Below are 20,194 nucleotides of genomic sequence, written 5' to 3' on the forward strand. Positions count from 1 at the left end.
GCAGCCCAGGGCGTGATCCTGGAGACCCTGGATCGAGTCCCACGTCAGGCTCTCTGCATGGTACCTGCTTCTGTCTCTGCCTCTCTCTCTCTCTGCGTCATTATGAATAAATAAATAAAATCTTTAAAAAAAAAAAAAAAAAAGGTATCCCTGGGTGGCGCAGCGGTTTGGCGCCTGCCTTTGGCCCAGGGCGCGATCCTGGAGACCCGGGATCGAATCCCACGTCGGGCTCCCGGTGCATGGAGCCTGCTTCTCCCTCTGCCTGTATCTCTGCCTCTCTCTCTCTCTCTGTGTGTGTGACTATCATAAATAAATTTAAAAAATTAAAAAAAAAAATAAGACCTAGGACTTGCCTTCGTAGTCTGGAGGGTAGGGCGAGAGACATTGGTAGGGATTTATAATATAATGCATCGAATGCAATAAGTAGAAGTACAGAGACCTGCCACCTGATCCAGCTTAAGGCAAACTGAAAGGAAGAAGGTATCAAGGAAAGTTTCTTGGAGTAAGTAAACCCTGTACTGACTCTTAGAGCTTTTCTTGCTTTAGCCACATGTGGTTTTTTTTTTTGGTTTTTTTTTTTGTTGTTGTTGTTGTTGTTTTTTACTTTTTCCTTCAAAACTCCATCAAAACAGCAATTGAGGAACTTAAAACCGGAACAGGGACCAGCAGAACAGTAGAGGGCACAAAAAGCACTAGAGAGTTCCAGAAATTTTTAGAAGATGGAAAATGGATGGAGGGGTAGTAGGAATTACCCAGGCCAACTAGAGGAAGTTACATCTTAATCTTCAGATGGGGAACCATTTAGAATTGGGCTAACTCCCTGAAGATTCCTGAGAAAGTCAGGAATAGGAAAGTCAGCCTAGGAGACCACAGATACATACTTTTAAAGTTTTAGTCACTTTAGGGGCACCTGGCTGGCTCAGTCAGTGGAGTATGTGACTCTTGATCTTGGGGTTTTGAGTTTGAGTCTCAGGTTGGGCATGGACCCTACTTAAAATTTTTTTTTGAGAGGTGCCTCAGTCAGTTAAGCCTCTGATTCTTGATTTCAGCTCAGGTCATAATCTCAGGGTTGTGAGATCAAGCCCCATGTCAGGGCTCCATGATCAGTGGGGAGTCGGCTTCAGATTATCTCTCTCCCTCTCCCTCCCTCCGCCCCTCTCTATCTAATAAATAATCTTATTTTTAAAAAAGGTTTTATTTATTTATTCATCACACACACACACACGGACGCAGAGACACTGGCAGAGGGAGAAACAGGCTCTCTGTAAGGAGCCCAATGTGGGACTCGATCCCGGACCCCAGGATCACGTCCTGAGCCAAAGGCAGATGCTCTCTAATAAATAATCTTAAAAATTGTTTTAGTCACTTAAAAAAAACTGCAACCCCTATTCTGATATTCCTTTTCTTATCCTACTTCCTGCATTTTTTTCTCCTTAGTATTGATCCCTGTCTTACCATATATGTTACTTATTTATCATTTTTATTGCGTGTCTTTTCCAATTTGAATATAAACTCTAAAGGGAGTTTGTTTTGTTTATATCTGCTTCCTTTATAGCTGGCGTAAATCAGGCACTAAATAGCATTTATTGGATGGATGGATGGATGGATGGATGGATGAATGGATGGATGGGTGGATGGATAGCACAGCACATGACAGTGAGGTATGAGACCTAAGAAAAAGGGACATCAGTCAAAATTAGAGTTAGTTATTGCAGGTTCATTGCCCTATTCCATGCATTTAGGTGATGCCTCCCCACTGCTTCCACAATTGCAGGCGATACACCACTCCTGCCTCCCAAGAGATTGGAGGACAAAATGAATGCTCCCAGAGGAAAGCCCTTCACCTATTAACCTTGGGAAGTTCTCCAATGTAAATGCCAGCTCATCTGATCAATCCTATTGTAGGGAACTGCACCCCACTAATGAGTCTTACCCACGGTGAAAACCTTCAATTAGCTTTAACCATTAAAAAAAAAAAAACCGGCTTTATTGAGTATAAATGATTTGCAATAAACTGCAAATGAACATTTTCATGATACCTGTTAAACCATCACCAAGATAAACATTTTCGCCACTCCCCAGAGTTTCCATATAATCCATTCCTCCTTCAACTTCTAAACTCAGGTAAGGACGGATCTGCTTTCTGTCATTAGGGGTCAATTTGCGTTTTCTCAAATTTTAAATAAATGGAGTCATACAGTATGTATTCTTTTTTCATCTGGCTTCTTTTACTCGGTATAAGGATATTGAGATTCATCTGCGTTTCATGTATTAATAGTTCATTTCTTTTTTATTGCTGATAGTATTCCATGATATGGAGGTATCACACTATGTCTATTCATATACCTTTTGATGCAGTATTTTACTATTACAAATAAAGCTGCTATGAACATTTGTTTACAGGTATACAATTCTTTATAATTATATTGGGAAGGTGGGAGGAGAGAAAGAGTAGAGGGTGGTGTTATAAGAGAACTAAATCCTTAACCAACATAAAAGGACATTAACGAGTACTTTTTAAAATTGTTAAATCAAGAAATAGCTGTATAAGCATATTGCTCTATTTAAACATAAGGAGGGACTCCTGGTTGGCTCAGTGGTTGAGCGTCTGCCTTTGGCTCAGGGCGTGATCCTGGAATTCTGGGATTGAGTCCCACATTGGGCTCCCTGCATGGAGCCTGCTTCTCCCTCTCCCTATGTCTCTGCCTCTCTCTCTGCGCGTCTCTCATTAATAAATAAATAAAATCTTAAAAAGATTAAAAATAAAATAAACATAAGGAGATGGGCGCCTGGGTGGCTCAGTTGGTTAAGCAGCCAGCTCTTGGTTTCTGCTCCGGTCATAATCTCAGGGTCCTGGGATCCAGGCCTGAGTCAGGTTCCACTCTCAGTGTGGAGTCGGCTTGGGTTTTTCTCACTCTCTCCCTTTGCCCCTCTCCCTGCTTGTGCTCACACACTCTCTCTAAAATAAATAAAAATCTTTTTAAAAAAACAAGGAGATAGGGATGGCTCAGTGGTTGAGTGTCTGCCTTTGGCTCAGGGCATGATCCTGAGGTCCTGGGATTGAGTACCGCATCCAGCTCCCCCCAGGGAGCCTGCTTCTCCCTCTGCCTGTGTTTCTGCCTATCTCTGTGTCTCTCATGAATAAAAAAAATAAAATTAAACACACACACACACACACACACAAGGAGATATTTATAGTGATAGAAGAGTTTTGAAAGTGACTGCCTCTGGAAAATTATACTATATGAGATAGAAATCAGCTCTTTTTGAGGCATGGGACTGGCTCAGTCAGTAGATCATGTGACTCTTGATCTCAGGGTGGCGAGTTCAAGCCCTACACTGAGCATAGAGCCTACTTTATTTTTTATTATTTTTTTAAAAAATTATTTATTTGTTCATTTATGATAGACATAGAGAGAGAGAGGGGAGCAGAGACACAGGAGGACGGAGAAGCAGGCTCCATGCCGGGAGCCCGACGCGGGACTCGATACCGGGACTCCAGGATCGCGCCCCGGGCCAAAGGCAGGCGCTAAACCGCTGAGCCACCCAGGGATCCCATAGACCATACTTTAGAAAGAAAAAAGCAGGGATCCTGGGTGGCTCAGCAGTTTAGCACCTGCCTTTGGCCAAGGGTGTAATCCCAGATCGAGTCCCACATCAGGTTCCCTGCATGGAGCCTGCTTCTTGCTCTGCCTCTCTCTCTCTCTCTGTGTCTCTCATGAATAAATAAAATCTTTAAAAAATAAAAAAAAAGAGCAAGAAATGAGCTCTTTTTATTTTTAAGATTTATTGATTTATTTTTAAATATTTTATTTATTTATTTATTTATGAGAGACATAGAGAGAGAGAGGCAGAGACGCAGGCAGAGGGAGAAGCAGGCTCCATGCAGGAGCCTCATGCAGGACTTGATTCCGGGTCTCCAGGATCCCGCCCTGGGCTGAAGGCCGCGTTAAACTGCTGAGCTACTGGGGTTGCCCTATTGATTTATTTTAGAGAGAGAGTGAGTATGAGCAGGAGAAGGACAGGAGGAGAAGGAGAGGGCGAGGATCTCAGGCAGACTCCCCACTGATCATGGAGCTTGACCCTGAGATCATGACCTGAGCTGAGATCACGTTGGACACTTCACTGACTGGGCCACCTAGATGCCCCAGCTCTTTTTTGATAGTAAGTTTTGTAATGCTCTTTGACATTTGTTAACTAAATGCAGGCATGACTTTGATAAATATAAAAGGTTTTTTTTTTTTAAGATTTTATTTATTTATTTGAGAGAGAGAGAGAGAGCACAAACGGGGGCAGAGGGAGAGGGAAAAGCAGACTCCCCACTGTGCAGGGAGCCCAACATGGGGCTCGATCCCAGGACCCTGGAACCATGACCCAAGCGGAAGGCAGATATTCAACAGACTGAGCCATCCAGGTGCCCCGATAAATATAAAAGTTAATAATTTTTAAAAGTAGGGGTGGGGTGCTTGGGTGCTCAATTGGATAAGCCTGGGACTCTTGATTTCAGCTCAGTTCATGATATGCCTTGTGATGGGCTCTGCCCTCAGCGAGGAGTTTGCTTGTCTTTCTGCCTCTACTCCCCCTACCTTCTCTCTCTTAAATAAATAAATAAATCTTTAAAAGTAGGGGAAGATAATAAAAAAAAAACCCCATGGACACATTGTAAATGCTAAATTGCTATACAAATATGAATATTTATTTAATTTAAAACTTCTAAGTGCCATGAGCTCCTACAGAAGAGTTGTGTAAAATACTAACTCAATGCAAATGCTTAACAAACCAGTACAAAAACAAAACAAAACAAACAAACAAAAAAACCAAACAAACCCAGTACAGTTTAAATGCTTAGTAACTGAGAAGAATAAAAAGCACTAGAAATATACCCTGATCATCCAGCAATTCCACTTCTAGGTGTGTCTTCTGGTGAAACATTACATAGGTTTAAGGAGACATAGACAAGAGTTTTCACTGACTTGCAGAAACAGAAAATTGGAGACAGCTTAAATGTTCATCACTAAGGAAATGGATAAATAAAATGTGGCTAATTGGATGGAATGCTCAGGAATGAAAGAGTGAATCGGATCTACATGTATCATGGATAGCTTTTGAAAACAATGATGAATGAAAAAAGCAGATTGCTGAGTGATATTTACAGTGTTACCTTTTCTGTAAATAAAGACAACATAAAGATATTTCTATGGATACATATATGTAGGTAAAAGTATAAATGTTTGCAGTGCTACCCACAAAATAGATAGTAATGGCCAGCAAGAAGACAAGTGAGTTTCGGGGTGGAAGTTAAGAGGACTTTCTATTTTCTCTGTAATCTTCTCATTTATTTCTCCTCCTTGTCCTCTTCCTCATCCATCTCCTTGGGCAATGTTCTTACTCTATGGTTAGTAATTAAAAAAAAAACAAACAAACCAGGGGACACCTGGGTGGCTCAGTGATTGAGCATCTCTGCGGTTGGCTCAGGTTGTGATCCTGGGGTCCTGGGATTAAGCCCCGAATCAGGTTCCCTGCCGGGAGCCTGCTTGTCCCTCTGCCTGTGTCTCTGCCTCTTTCTCTCTGTGTCTCTCATGAATAAATAAATAAAATCTTAAAAAAAAAACAAAAACAGAACAACAAAACAATATATATTTTAGAAGACTGAAGGTAGCCCTGAACAACCTTATCCTGGGCTAATAATTTTATTTAAAAAATATTTATTTATTTTTTAGAGAGCACAAGCAGGGGCAGACAGAGAAGCAGGCTCTGTTGAGCAGGGAGCTGGATCTGAGGGCCCCAAGATCATGACCTCAGTGGAAGACAGATGCTTAACCGACTGAGCCACCCAGGCATCCCCTGGGCTGATAATTTTAAAAGAAAACAATGATTATCTTCAGTTTCATTGGAGAAATTTGTATCCTTTATGTCGTCAAAACAACAGCAACACAATTGCCTCAGTAGTTACAAGCAGTATGCATAACCTGCCCTAACAGGGTGGCTTCCCCTTACTGCTTGATACATCCTTTTACCTGCCTTACTTTGCGGTTAATACCACATAGATAAAACTATGCACTCAAAATAAACAGACTCTATATGTCACTGCAACGAATGTTTAAAAAAAAAAAAAAAAAGGTCATAGCTAAACCAATCCACGAAAACAATGCAAACAATGCAAATAACGTACAAGATTAGCATCACTACAAACCAGCAAAGCACTGGTAACTGCGACAGATGGAGAACACTCCCAACTAGCTGAGACCCCTGTTGGGCTCCTAACTGCCTGCGGGGGACGAAGTCCAAGAGAAGAAATGCCTCTTTAGCTCAACTAAGGGTTCAAAATCACAATCTCGGATCCCAAATGGGAGCATCTCGAGGTGGGGGACGCTTGCCTAAATAACATCCCGTCTGGGAGGAATGTAATGCATTATTTCCTTTTTCTGTATTTTTCGAATTTCCGTTTTTAAAAAGAGAAAAAGAGGCTAGCCCGGGGCGTCAAAAGTCTAGCGTTTTAACTCTGCCACCAACGGACTTGAGTGCAATCACGTCTTCACCCCCGACGCCGGGCGCGAGCAGTTCGAAGCTCCGACGGACCTGCTAGCGCTCGAAGTCCCGCTGGGAGACGGATCGCGCCCGCCGCAGCTTCGCCCCAGAAGCGTTTTGGCCCTCTCCGGGCGCCGTCCGCGCAGCCTCCAGAAGCAAGCCTAAGCTCCGCCCCCTGCGCTCCGGACGGCGCGAAAACCCAATTGACAAGAACTCCGTCCGGAGCCCGCGGGTCCGCTCCGCGTTCGGCCTGCTCTGCCGGCCGGGGTCGAAGTCCCGGGCGCTCAGCCTGGGGCCCCCCCGCGTCGAGGCGCCCCCGCGCCGGCCGGCCGCGCCCCGGGCTCCTCGCAGCCCGCGCTTTCTTGCCGCCGTTTCCCGCGTCCGACTCGGCGGAGCTGGTGAGCTGGGCCCGGCCTCCGCGACCGCTCCGGCCGGGTGGGCGCGGGGCAGAGGCAGACGGCCCCCGCGGCCCGGCTGCTCCCTGTGCGGGAGCCGGCCGCCTCCATGGCCCCCGGGCTGAGGGGGCCCGGCCGCGCAGCGCCCTAGGAGCCGGCGTTCCGGGAAGCTGGGAGCATGGTGGGGGTCCTGGCCATGGCGGCGGCAGCTGCTCCCCCTCCGGTGAAGGACTACGAGATTGAGGTGAGCTAGCGCGTCTCTGGCCGGAGGAGGCGGGTGGACGGTGATCCCGACCCCGGGTCCCGGAGGGGAGACGAGGGACCTGGCTGTGACCTTGCGTGCCGCGACTGCTCGAGCCTGTCGCTTCCCGAGTCGCGAAGGGGCCGACAGCCGTGGAGACCGTGAGACGAGTGCGGGCCCGCGGAGTCAGGGCTTCGAAGGACACCGCGCGACCCCGTTCCCAGGTCCTAAAAAGTGTTGGCGGAACCTGGCGTTTTGGCCTTGTGAGATGTCTCAGAGGCCCCCGGGATCAAGTCTGGGCTCATCGTAAGGAATCAGAACTTTAGCTTGAAGTTCAACTCGTCTGTCTGTTCTCATGGCCCTCGAGCCTAAGCTGCTGCGGTTAGGAGACCCAGCAGGGAACGCTGCTGTTCTTACGTATTCCCCGAGTTTCAGTGAAATGCACTGAGCAGTCGGTGTGAGGATACTCCAAAGCCGTGAAGTGCTGGAGTAGCAGCAGCTCAAGGTGATGGCTGCTGTAGTTTTACACCTTTTCGTCTCAAGCTAGCATTCTAACTGAAAGACGCATACAGGTGCCCTTGAAAGGAGCCAAGATGTACGCTCATTTATTTAACTGGGACTCTTTTTTTTTTTTTTTTTTTAATCATTGAATAACTTTTGTCAACTTGCCAATTGTTAGGCTGATACTTGTTTGCGAAATCAAGGCAGTTGCTCAGCTTTCCTGGGTGTGAAGAAGGACTTGATGGTACTTGAATTAGACAGTTCTTGATTTTTGTATGGTCAGTTTTTATCAAGCTTTCCTTACAGTTTCTCCTTTTGGTGCCCTGCTTGTCTTATTTCATAATAATGATGCTTACCTTTTAGTATTGCAAGGGTCGGAGTCTTGTACACATTATTTTGCTTAATATCAACCCTGTCATGAGTTCTCATTATCTGTATGATCCATATGAATGGATGAGGGAAGAAGGTTAAAAAATATTAAAAGTGGGGCACCTGGGTGGCTCAGTCAGTGAAGCATCTGCCTTTGGCCCAGGTCATGATCCCGGGGCCCTGGGATTGAGCCCCAAGTTGGGCTCTCTGCTCAGTGGAGAGTCTGCTTCTTCTTCTCCCTCTGTACCCCCATGCTCTCTCTCTCTCATATAAAATTTTTTTAAAGTAATTAAAAGTAAGTTAAGTTAGAAAAATTAGAAAGTTAAAGAGGTTGCCTGGGTGACTCAGTTGTCCAAGTGTCTGACTCTTTATTTTAAAGATTTTATTTATTCATCAGGAACACACACACACACACACCACACACACACACACACAGAGACAGAGAGAGAGAGAGAGAGAGAGAGAGAGAGGGGGGGGCAGAGGGAGAAGCAGGTTCCATGCAGGAATCCTGATGTGGGACTCGATCCCGGGACTCCAGGATCAAGCCTTAAGCCAAAGGCAGGCACTAAGCCACTGAGTCACCCAGGGATCCCTTAAGTGTCTGATTCTTGAACTCAGCTGAGGTCTTGATCTCAGGGTTGTAAGTATAAGCCCTGTGTTGGGCTCCACACTATGGAGTCTACTTTAAAAACTTAAAAAAGTTGAGACGCCTGGGTGGCTCAGCGATTGAGTGTCTGCCTTCAGCCCAGGGAGTGATCCTGGAGTCCCGGGATCGAGTCCCACATTGGGCTCCCTGCATAGAGCTGCTTCTCTCTCTGCCTATGTCTCTGCCTCTCTCTCTGCGTGTCTCTCGTGAATAAATTTTAAAAAATCTTTTTTTAAAGATTTTTTATTTATTTATGATAGTCACAGAGAGAGAGAGAGGCAGAGACATAGGCAGAGGGAGAAGCAGGTTCCATGCACCGGGAGCCCGACGTGGGATTCGATCCCGGGTCTCCAGGATTGCGACCTGGGTCAAAGGCAGGCGCCAAACCGCTGCGCCACCCAGGGATCTCAAATTTTTAAAAATCTTAAAAAAAAAAAAAAAAAAAAAAAACTTAAAAAAGTCAAAAGTAAATGCTTAAGGTACCATGCTAGTAGACTTCAGAGCCAGCACTTAAATTGTATCTGCCTGACTCCAGAGCCTATGGTATCATGCCTTTGATACCATCTCAGGGTAATAATAATACTAATAGCTCATTAGCATTTTATTCTAATGCATTTACTATTTCATTTCAACATATAACATTTTAATCTCTAATTTATTTTGCCTCCTATTTATCCAGCTGGTTAGAAATTTGTCCCCCCACCACCACAAAAAAAAAAGAAATTTGTCCCAATACCATTTATTAACTACTTACTTGCTCACTAACTTATTTGCTACTGCTCTCATATACCAAGTTCTTAAATATATACTTATTTCTTTTTCTGGTTTTCTAACTCATTCCATTATGTTGGCTACCTTATGCTTTTTCTTTTTTTTTTTTTAAAGTAATTTCTACACTCAGTGTGGGCCTCAAATTCATAACCCTAAGATCAAGAGTCGCACGCTCTTCTGACTGAGCTGGCCAGGTGCCTCCAGTATTTTGTTTTAAATGATGGTAGGTTTTTTTTTTTTAATTTTTAAAAGATTTTATTTTCTTATTTATTCGAGAGAGAGAGAGAGAGAGTCAGAGACACAGGCAGAGGGAGAAGCAGGCTCCATGCAGGCAGCCCAATGTGGGACTCGATCCCGGGACTCCAGGATCACACCCTGGGCCGAAGGTGGCGCTAAACCGCTGAGCCACCGCTGAGCCACCCGGGCTGCCCGATTTCACATATTTTTATGCAGTGTATTTGTTACAAATGTTGTGGGGTGGGTGTTACGTGGGTATTACTACTCAAAGGTTGTAAACAGAGACCAACAGAAATGAACACCTTTGTGCATATGTGTAGTAGCCTTGAAACTTTTTATTGAAGCATATATAAAGTAAAATACATGAGTTATAAGTGTATGACTTGATGTGATATTGAGATTTGAATGTAGGTTTAATTTTAAAGCTCTTTTTTCCTAATATATCAGGTTCATTACCTAAGGGAGCCTTCCTTTTTTAAATCAATTTAGGTAAAATATTAGATCCATGTTTACAATTTATGTTTTGTGTTACTTTGCTTGAAATAAGCGCTTTTTTTTTCCTCTTAAACTGATAGGCATGCAAAAAACGAAGGAAAGATGATGAGAGATCTTCCTGCAAAACAATTACAAAATATTTATCACCAGTTGGGAAGACTGGAGAGAGTGTTTTCTCTCCACCAAAATCCAGCAATATTCTGGATTATTTTAGAAAGACTTCTCCCACAAATGAAAAGACACAATCAGCAAAAGAGTGCAAGAAAAAGTCCTCAGCACCATTGTCTGCTGACAGTGGCAAAGACTGTAAAACACCTTTGGAAATGTTTTCAAACATAGAATTTAAGAAGAGAGGAAAGAGAGTTAATTTATCTCATCAACTAAATAATGTTAAAACTGAAAATGAATCTCCGGTTAAAATTAGTAGTGATGATAGCAAAGAAGACTCTAGTCTAAATAATGATTTTGTAGAAAGTAGTACTTCTGCTTTACTCTACAAGAAACTTGCACAAAGTATTCAAGATATCAAAAAGCAGTCAAGTACTATGACCTCCATAAAAAGCTCTAAGAAAGTGAATCCTAAACAAGGGATCACAAAAAATGATTGCAAAAAAATGAGAAAAAGGAAGCACAGAGATATAATAGATCTATCTGACAGCTTACCATTGGCAGAGGAACTAAATCTTCAAAAAGATGGTAAAGATGGGAAACAGATCATGCCTTCCCTAACTAATGAGATCAAGAGTACTGCAAATGATGCAGACTCTAGAGGTGATATAACTAAAACAGCCCACTTAAATGATAATACAATTACTGTCTCATATGAGGAATTTCTAAAAAGTCACAAGGAAAACACAGTAGAACACATACCAGACTCTACAGTGTCAATTTGTATTCCTTCTGAAACGGTTGAAGAGATGGTCAAAAGTGGTTGTATAAGTGACCCAGAAACCTGTGAAATTTCCCAACATGTACGCTATAAGACAGTTACTGTTCTTGCACAGGTTCATCCTGTTCCCCCCAGAAAGACAAGGAAAATACCCTCAATTTTCCTGAAACAAAAGCAGTTGGAAATGGAAAATAGTCTGTCCGATCCTGAGAGTGAGCAGACTGTTCAGAAAAGAAAATCTAATGTTGTTATACAGGAAGAAGAATTAGAATTGGCGGTGTTGGAAACTGGAAATTCTGAAGCTGTGAAACCAAAATGCACTCTAGAGGAAAGACAGCAGTTTATGAAAGCATTTAGACAGCCAGCATCAGATGTGCTTAAAAATGGAGTCAGAAAGTCTTCTGATAAGCAGAAAGAGCTCAATGAAAAATCTGTAAATGAGGAAGGAAGAGACAATAATTCTAAAAAAATCATGGAAAATCCTAATATTCAAGTGGTTTCAAATTCACAGTCACATACTGATAAAGGAAGTTTTCCTAAGGAGAAAAGTAAAAAGCTGAAGAAAAGGGGTAAGAAAATGTTGGATACTGGTACTATTCCAGGTGAAAATAGACAGGGAAATACTCAGAAGAAAGCAACAACTTTTTCCTTAAAAGATAAACAGAATCAAAATAGGCTTAGAATGAGTTTAAGACAAAAGAAAACAGAAATTTTCAAAAACAGTATATTATTGAACTGTGAAAGTCTTACTTACAAAGATTTAGCAAATGATGACCATCTAAAGATTTCCTCTCTGTGTAACAAGAAGTCTTCAAGAAAAATCAGCATACCAGTTAAGGATATGGTTATACATTCTAAAGTTGAAGCTGAAGACAGTTTGGTAAATGTTTCCACACCCAAGTCAACCAGAAGATCTGTAAGAACCAGCAGTACACCTACAGCAATAGTCATTAGTGGTACTGATTCTGAAGATGGTAGTCCAGCAAAGACCTCCACTCCAAAAGCAGCCAACTTGCCAGAAAAGCATAGCTTATATACAGCAGAATTAATAACAGTACCATCTGACTCAGAGAGCCCTATTAGGTAAAGTTTTGTTTTTGTTCTGAAGTTCTCAGTATCTGCATACATTATTAGCTGGGAAGGAAAATACGTAAAGCATTGGAGAGTATTATTTTTTCTAGAACACAGCAGATTTATGAGAAACAAAAAAGTTTAAAAAATGCTGTTTATTTTCCACATTTAATTTAAAGTCAAGCATGATTTCAGAAGAAATCTAGATGTATTTTACATGATTTCAAACCATTACAACAGTTACTAATTCCCTAGGGAAATATTTTTCAAATAGGAATTTTGTGCATCTAACAAACTTAAGATTAAAAATAAGTCAGAGTTTTATTTCTTGGGTAAACTGAGCCGTGTACTATGAGGTATATACTTTCATGCTGGTTTTGGCCAGTGGAAGAATGATCTTAGGAGGTAATTTTCTGTAAAGTTTATGATTTCTAAAAGGAAACATTTTATATTTTAGCTTTGAGTTTAGCTTTGAGTTTGGCTTACTTTTCATTAGTACTCCTTATTAGAAACTAATAAGGAGTATTTTTGTTTTTAAGAAATGTTTTTAAGAAATGTCCAAAAAAAAAAAAAAAAAAAAAGAAATGTCCAGAAATTTGAGCCCTAGTTGGTTCTTTTCTGTATTTAATTGAAATTCTGACACATAATCATGAGAATGTTTCCGAAAATCTTTTTTTCCCCCAGAATGAAATTCACCAGAATTAGTACTCCCAAAAAATCTAAGAGAAAATCTAAGAAAAGATGCGAGAAATCTGAAGCAACTGATGGAGATTTTACTTCTCAGACTAGAAAGGTAATTGAAATATTAGAGGGTCCTGTAAGTGGTATTCTGTTTCCTAAAACGATTACTAGTAGAAGTAATATGCTCAAAGAAGAGTCACATATTTTATAGATTGGTTATGTTGACTACAGCTGCATATTATTATTCACTATTTTTCTATTCCTTTGGCTAGTTTTTTAAGCAGTCAGCATATCTTATTGTGAGATGAAAACGGTTGATAAGGACAGTATAATTAGAAAAAGTTTTCTTGGAATGCCAAATGTCTAACCCTTAGCTTAGCTCAGGTCATGATCTCAGTATTATGATACTGAACCTTGAGTCAGGCTCTGAGTCCTGAGCCTGCTTGTCTCTCTCTTCCTGCCCCTCCCTGCACTTGTGCACTCTTTCACTCCCTCTCATTCTGTTTCTCTAAAATAAATAAGTAAAATCTTTAAAAAGTTTTCTTGGTAGAAATTACATCTAATAATTTTCCTTAAGACTGCTTATAGGTTGTGATTGAGTTTTTGTTTATTTCTATAGATCAAAGGCCAAAAAGTAGAGTCTGTAACTCTGGTACAGGTCTAAAAACCCTGGTACTGTTGACATTTTGGCTGGATAATTCTTTGTTACAGGGGACTGCTTGTGTATTGTAGGATGTTTAGCAATAATCCAGGCCTCTACCCATGAGATGCCAGTAGTTCTCCAGCTACCCTGGTTATGACAACCACACAATGTCACCACACATTACAAATATCCCCGAGAAGGAAACAAATCCACCCCCTGCCCCATTGAAAACCATTTCCCTAAAGGAAAAGGTAGGATATTTAAGAATAATTTAGCTGCTTTTACAGACTAATCTGCTTATTTCTACCATGAGAGAATTGGATTCTCTTTAGGGTAAGTAGGTACAGGTATGTGTGTGTTGAAAAGCTCCCAAGGTGATTGTGACATAATCCTTAGGTGAATACCACTGCTACAGAAGATTGGTGTCTCTTTTGTTGTTATTTAACAGCTATCATGTTTTTTGACTGCTTATCAAATTCCAGGCACTAGGCTTAGTACTCATCATTAATCTCATAAAGTAAATATTTAACCCTTTTTTGAAGTACAGTGGAGCCAAAAGAAGTGAGAACATTTTTAAGAGTAGTTGAAGTGGTATACAGTGCAATCCAAGCTGGGTGGATGGAGTAGAGACTGACAAACAGGGAGAAGATAGTAAGTGCTATCAAGAGACAAGTTTCTGATGTAGTCAGGAGTAACCAAGTAAGGCTGGGAGAATGAATGGCTAGGTCAGAAATTAGGATGTTGGAAATGACTATTTTTGAGGTGATAGGATTATGGTTGGTTTTAATTTTCTTTATTTTTCTGTTTTCTGTTTATTTTTTTAAAGATTTTTATGTATTTATTCATGAGAGACACAGAGGCAGAGATACAGGCAGAGGGGAGAAGCAGGCTTCCCACAGGGAGCCTGATGTGGGACTCGATCCCAGGACCCTGGGATCACCACCTGAGCCGAAGGCAGACACTCAACCACTGAGACACCCAGGTGCCCCTGTTTTCTGTTTTTTTAAATAAACATGAACTTTTAAAAACTTTTATCAGAAAAAAATAACTGGGACACCTGGGTGGCTCAGTCAGTTAAGCATCCAACTCTTGGTTTCTGCTCAGGTCATGATCTCAGGGTTGAGAGATTAAGCCCCAGGTGGGGCTCTGTGCTAAGTGAGAAGTCAGCTGGAAATTCTCTCTCCCTCTCCTTCCCCCCACCTCAAATAAATAAATAAATAAAGCCTTTTTTAAAAAAGAAAAAAATAACTTAAAAAAGACTTTAAGCAATAGCAGGATTACTTGCCAAAATGCTTATGTGTGTTTTTTTCCTTCCACACATTCATTAAAACATCTTTTTGTGTAACAGTTTGTTTCAGTAGTTGAGTTGTTAATTTAAATTTAGGAAAATTATTTTGAATATGAATTTATAAGGTTTCATCAGGCTGCCAAAAATTTTGGTAGCAGAACAACAGAAATCTATTGCTCTACTGTACAGAAGTAAATCTTTGTTTTCCTAACCTTACATGTATTTTGAATATCCATCCCTGCGCTTTTCTATGGTTTTTTTTTTTTTTTTAATTTTTATTTATTTATGATAGTCACAGAGAGAGAGAGAGAGGCAGAGACATAGGCAGAGGGAGAAGCAGGCTCCATGCACCGGGAGCCTGATGTGGGATTCGATCCCGCGTCTCCAGGATCGCGCCCTGGGCCAAAGGCAGGCGCCAAACCGCTGCGCCACCCAGGGATCCCTTTTCTATGGTTTTTTAAAAACTTCTTAAGGTTTTAAAAAACAGCAAGCACTTGTATAAAATTAAAGGTGAAAATGTTTCATTTCCTACTCTGGGAGTAACCCACTTCTTTTTTTTTTTTTTTTTAAGATTTTATTTATGTATTTGAGAGAGAGAGAGAGTGAGCGGGGGGGGGGGGGGGGAAGAGGGACAAGCACAAACTCCAAGCTGATTGCAGAGCCTGACTCAGGACTCGATCTCAGGACCCTGAGATCATGATCTGAGCTGAAATCAAGAGTCCAATGCTTAACCTGCTGAGCCACCCAGGTGCCCCTGAATGTTTTTAACCTAAACAAAAAAGCCTGTAGAACTCAGAATATGGAAAGCACATTGTCCGGAAGATAATATTTAAATGCACAAAGTCAGTACATCAGTGACAAAGTCAGTCGTAAAGGCTAGACTTTATTCTTGTCTAGTGTTGTTTTCCGTGCTCAGTACCTTTTCAGCCTTTCTCCAATGGATTCACCTTAAAGGCGACTAAAAGAAAGATGTCATGAAGATGATGGGAAAATAACCAACAATTCTAATCCATACAGACATCTAATAACAGACATCTCTCTGGGTGTTTTCCACAAATGTAATTATATTTATCTGAATAAATTTCTAGTTAGAAATTAAGTCAAACTAAGTATAACTGGACACATTTAATTTAACTTCCTTGCTAAGATTTGAGTAACTTTGTCTTTTATTTAATATGATTTGTGATTGTAGTTTTATATATATATATTTTTTAAATGGATTTTATTTTTTAGAACAATTTTAGGTTCACAGCAAAACTGAATGGAAGATACCAAGATTTCCCATATATCTCCTGTATCCACACTGCATATTATCCCAGAATAATAATTATTCTGGTATTATTAATACCAGAATAATACATTTGTTACAATTGATAAACCTGCATTAGCAGATTGTTACCCAGAGTCTGTAGTTTACATTAGGGTTCACTCTTAGTGTTATATATTCTCTGGGATTAGATGTATCATGACGTGTATCCACCATTATAGTATCATATATGTAGTATGATATCACTCCCTTAAAAATCCTCTATGCTTTGTCTGTTCATCCCTTTCTCCTCACTTTACTCCTGGCAACCACCGACCTTTTTTACTCTCCAAAGTTTTGCCTTTTAAAAAAATTTTTTATTGTTAAATCTAAAATATTTGCCACTGACCTAAACTAATATTTCAAATTTTTGTTTAGGTAAGCAGTGCTTCAAAAAATCTATCAAAAGCAAAACAATTGGTTGAAAAAGCAAAAGCTTTACACATTAGTAGGTCAAAAGCTACTGAAGAAATAGTGACACCCTTGAGACGTTCATCTAGACATCAGACACTTCCTGAAAGGACAGAATTGTCAGAAACAGAAGTAAGTATTAAAAATATTAATTGGTATGAATTCTGTTCTATTCTGCTTGGAGTGGGAGAAGGAAGTCATTATAAAGTTATAGGGTAGATTTGTAAGAAACCCTTGAGGTGGTAGAAAGAATATCATTTTCAGTTCTGTTTTAGAAGCTTTTGGCTCTTTGCCTGCAGAATACAGTCTGAATGCTTATCAAGTCATTCAAGATCCTTTATAGGCTGAATTAGCTCTTCCCTTTCCTCAAAACAACCCCCTTCCTCATATAAACAGTATTTGCTCTAGTCACACTAAATTATTCATTCCTCCCCAAATGGTGTAATTTTTTACTTTTTTTCATTTTGTAGTCTCAGCTTGAAATGCACATTCCAAATATTCTTTTCTACATAAAGCATTGCTACTCAAACATTAAGTCCTACTAAATGCTAACACCTCCTGTTTTTTTAAAAACCAGCTTTATTATAGAGATATAAATCACATACCATACGATCCACTATTTAAAGTGTATAATTCATTGGCTTTTAATATATTTAGAGTAGTACATCCATTACCACAATTTTAGAACATTTTATTACCTCAAAAAGAGCCCTCATTCCTCTTAGCCGTCACTTCCCAATCTCTCTTCCCCCAGCTGTAGCCAATCAATCTACTTCCTATCTCTTTTTTTTTTTTTTTTTTTGTTAGATGCTTGGGACGCCTAGGTGGCTCCCTTTATTTTTTATTTATTTTTATTATTTTTTTAACTTGTATTTATTTATGATAGTCACACACACACACACACACACACACACACACACGCAGAGAGAGAGAGAGAGAGAGAGAGGCAGAGACACAGGCAGAGGGAGAAGCAGGCTCCATGCACCGGGAGCCCGACGTGGGATTCAATCCCGGGTCTCCAGGATCGCGCCCTGGGCCAAAGGCAGGCGCTAAACTGCTGCGCCACCCAGGGATCCCTCCACTTCCTATCTCTAGAGATTTGCCTACTCTGAACATTTCATATAAATGGTAACATACATACCATATATGGTCCTTTGTGTTTGGTTTCTTTCACTCATAATGTTCTCAAGGTTCATCCATGTTGTAGCATCAATATTTCATATTTATTTATTTATTTATTTATTTATTTATTTATATTGCCAAATAATACCCCATTGTATGGATATATTACATTTTATTTACTGATTCATCAGTTCATGGAGATTTGGGTTGCTTCCACTTTTTGGCTATTAATAATGACTCCTCTTGAAAGCTTTGCTGATGCCTACAAGACAGGTAGTTTCCTCCCCTATATATACTTCTATGTTTTTTTTGTATTTTGGTTAGTATTGCTCTCACCATACTGTTTTATATGGAACTACCTACTTACAGATTAGCTCTCCCTTTGTCCCATAAACCCTGGTATAACCTTGAAGCCAAGTCTTGTTTCATCTTTGTACTCCCAGTGCCTGACATATAGTAGATGCTCAGTAAATATAGGCTGACAACATGAAAACATCAGACTTCATCTAGACTTCATCTAATACATTTATAGGGTGTATGGCTCTCAAAGAATATAGCTAGAATTTTTATAGCTTGGTCATTTTGATTCTTTTATCTGGAATAAAGTATTTTGGTTGCTTCTTTTATTTTTATTTTTTATTATTATTTTTTTCAAAGATTCATTTATTTAGGATAGACATAGAGAGAGAGGCAGAGACACAGGAGGAGGGAGAAGCAGGCTCCATGCGGGGAGCCTGATGTGGGACTCAATCCCGGGACTCCAGGATTGCCCCCTGGGCCAAAGGCAGGCGCTAAACCACTGAGCCACCCAGGGATTCCCTGGTTGCTTTTTTTAAAAAGAAGACCCATGATCATAATAAATCTACTCTTCAGTATGTGAACCTATGTGATGTCACTTGGGTTGATGTCACTTATATGTTCCCCATATCAGTCAGGTAATGTCTGATGGAGAGGTATTTGCAGCTGCTGCTAATGTCATTGTCTTACCTATGGCTACTAGCACCATAATCCTTTTGAAAAATTTTTTTTTTTTTTTTTTTTAATTTATGATAGTCACACAGAGAGAGAGAGAGGCAGAGACATAGGCAGAGGGAGAAGCAGGCTCCACGCACTGGGAGCCTGACGTGGGATTCGGTCCCGGGTCCCCAGGATTGTGCCCTGGGCCAAAGGCAGGCGCTAAACCGCTGCGCCACCCAGGGATCCCCTCCTTTTGAAATTTTAAAACATCAAGTATATGACGTATTTTTAAAATGGTTTTCTTATTCTGTCCTAGGATTCTTTAATAATAATCGATTCAGATCATACTTCTTTAAAGCAACCTGAGAAAAATCAGAAGAAGCTTCAGTGTCTGAATGATGTGCTAGGAAAAAAACTAAACAAGATTCCTAAAAATGTACCTGGTAATCAAACTTGATAATGCTTATGATGAACATTAGAATGTTTCAGAGGGATTATATTGCTCTGAATGCTGTCATTTTAATTTAATTCCTTGTCTTATATGGTATAAACTTTATATTAAGTATTTTTATTTAATAAGTAAAATTATAGTGTAGTGTAGAGTTTTATAAAGGTGATTTTGTACATTTAGGTTCTTGAATTTCTATTTAGCCTCATTAAGTTAGAGGTTCCTATATCTGACAGACTATCAAAATCATCAGAATAAATTAAAAAGTCCTTAAATCTTTAGGTCCTTCCCTAGGCATATTGACTGAGAATCTCTTTAGGTGGGTGTGGGAATCTGTAGTTAAAAAAAGATTTCCAGGAAATTCTGATAATGATATTGGGAGACCAGATCATTATATAGAAATTTTTAAAATTTAAAAGGTATTTTTTTAGTTAAAAAAAGTAGAGCTATTTTTTTTATATAGAAATTTTTAAAATTAAAAAGTTTTTTAAGTTAAAAGTAAAGAGTTATTTATTTATTTATTTATTTATTTATTTATTTATTTTTTAAGTTTAAGAAAGTAGAGCTATAATTTGAAAGTAGCTGGAGGTAAGTAGAGATGATAAACATTGGCACTAACCTAAGTATTTATTTTTCTAAGGGAAAATGAAAGTTGCTCCGTTATTTCTTACCAGAAAGACTCAGAAAACAGCTGATCCTGTTACTGGTTTTGATGAAAGCAGGTCAGTCCAATACAAATTTTTAAATGCTGAAATATCTTACGGAATGTTTTCTGTATTTTTGCTTTACTTTGATGAGAAAGCGTGTACATTATCATTTGAGGCTTTAACAAGTTCATTTTTATTTTTATTTATTTTTTCAAAAGATTTTTATTTATTCACGAGAGACACAGAGAGAGTGGCAGAGACATAGGCAGAGGGAGAAGCAGGTTAACCACAGGGAGCCCAATGTGGGACTCGATCCTGGACCTTGGGATCAGGCCCTGAGCCAAAGGTATACACAGTCAACCGCTGAGCCACCCAAGCATCTCTAACAAGTTCATTTTTAAAGGTGACAATGTTGACAGTGCTGCAGCTACAACTTGAAGATCAAACATTTTTTGGCCATCTCTAGATGAAACACTGGGAAAATAAACCAAAAGCATCAGAGAGCTGATTATGAACTTATTCAATAAATATTTAAATACCTGGTACAG

General features: G+C 40.1%; 1 protein-coding gene across 4 annotated transcripts in view; it reads left to right on the forward strand.

Moving 5' to 3' along the window:
* Nucleotides 1-6,713: 6,713 nt before the first annotated feature.
* The window catches only part of ATAD5 (ATPase family AAA domain containing 5), a 50,511-nt gene continuing 37,030 nt past the window's right edge, over nucleotides 6,714-20,194 (forward strand). For 2 of the 4 annotated variants that reach the window (XM_072779417.1, XM_072779419.1), the window contains exons 1-6: nucleotides 6,716-7,167; nucleotides 10,264-12,155; nucleotides 12,828-12,936; nucleotides 16,440-16,604; nucleotides 18,868-18,994; nucleotides 19,640-19,721. In XM_072779417.1, coding sequence (XP_072635518.1) covers nucleotides 7,102-7,167; nucleotides 10,264-12,155; nucleotides 12,828-12,936; nucleotides 16,440-16,604; nucleotides 18,868-18,994; nucleotides 19,640-19,721 — 2,441 coding nt within the window. In that variant the 5' untranslated portion in view covers nucleotides 6,716-7,101. Of the gene's footprint in view, nucleotides 7,168-9,565; nucleotides 9,675-10,263; nucleotides 12,156-12,827; nucleotides 12,937-16,439; nucleotides 16,605-18,867; nucleotides 18,995-19,639; nucleotides 19,722-20,194 lie in introns of all 4 variants that reach the window. The other 2 variants (XM_072779420.1, XM_072779418.1) reach the window with 2 other exon arrangements.

Source organism: Canis lupus, chromosome 16 (genome assembly GCF_048164855.1).
Source record: "Canis lupus baileyi chromosome 16, mCanLup2.hap1, whole genome shotgun sequence".
Taxonomy (NCBI): domain Eukaryota; kingdom Metazoa; phylum Chordata; class Mammalia; order Carnivora; family Canidae; genus Canis; species Canis lupus.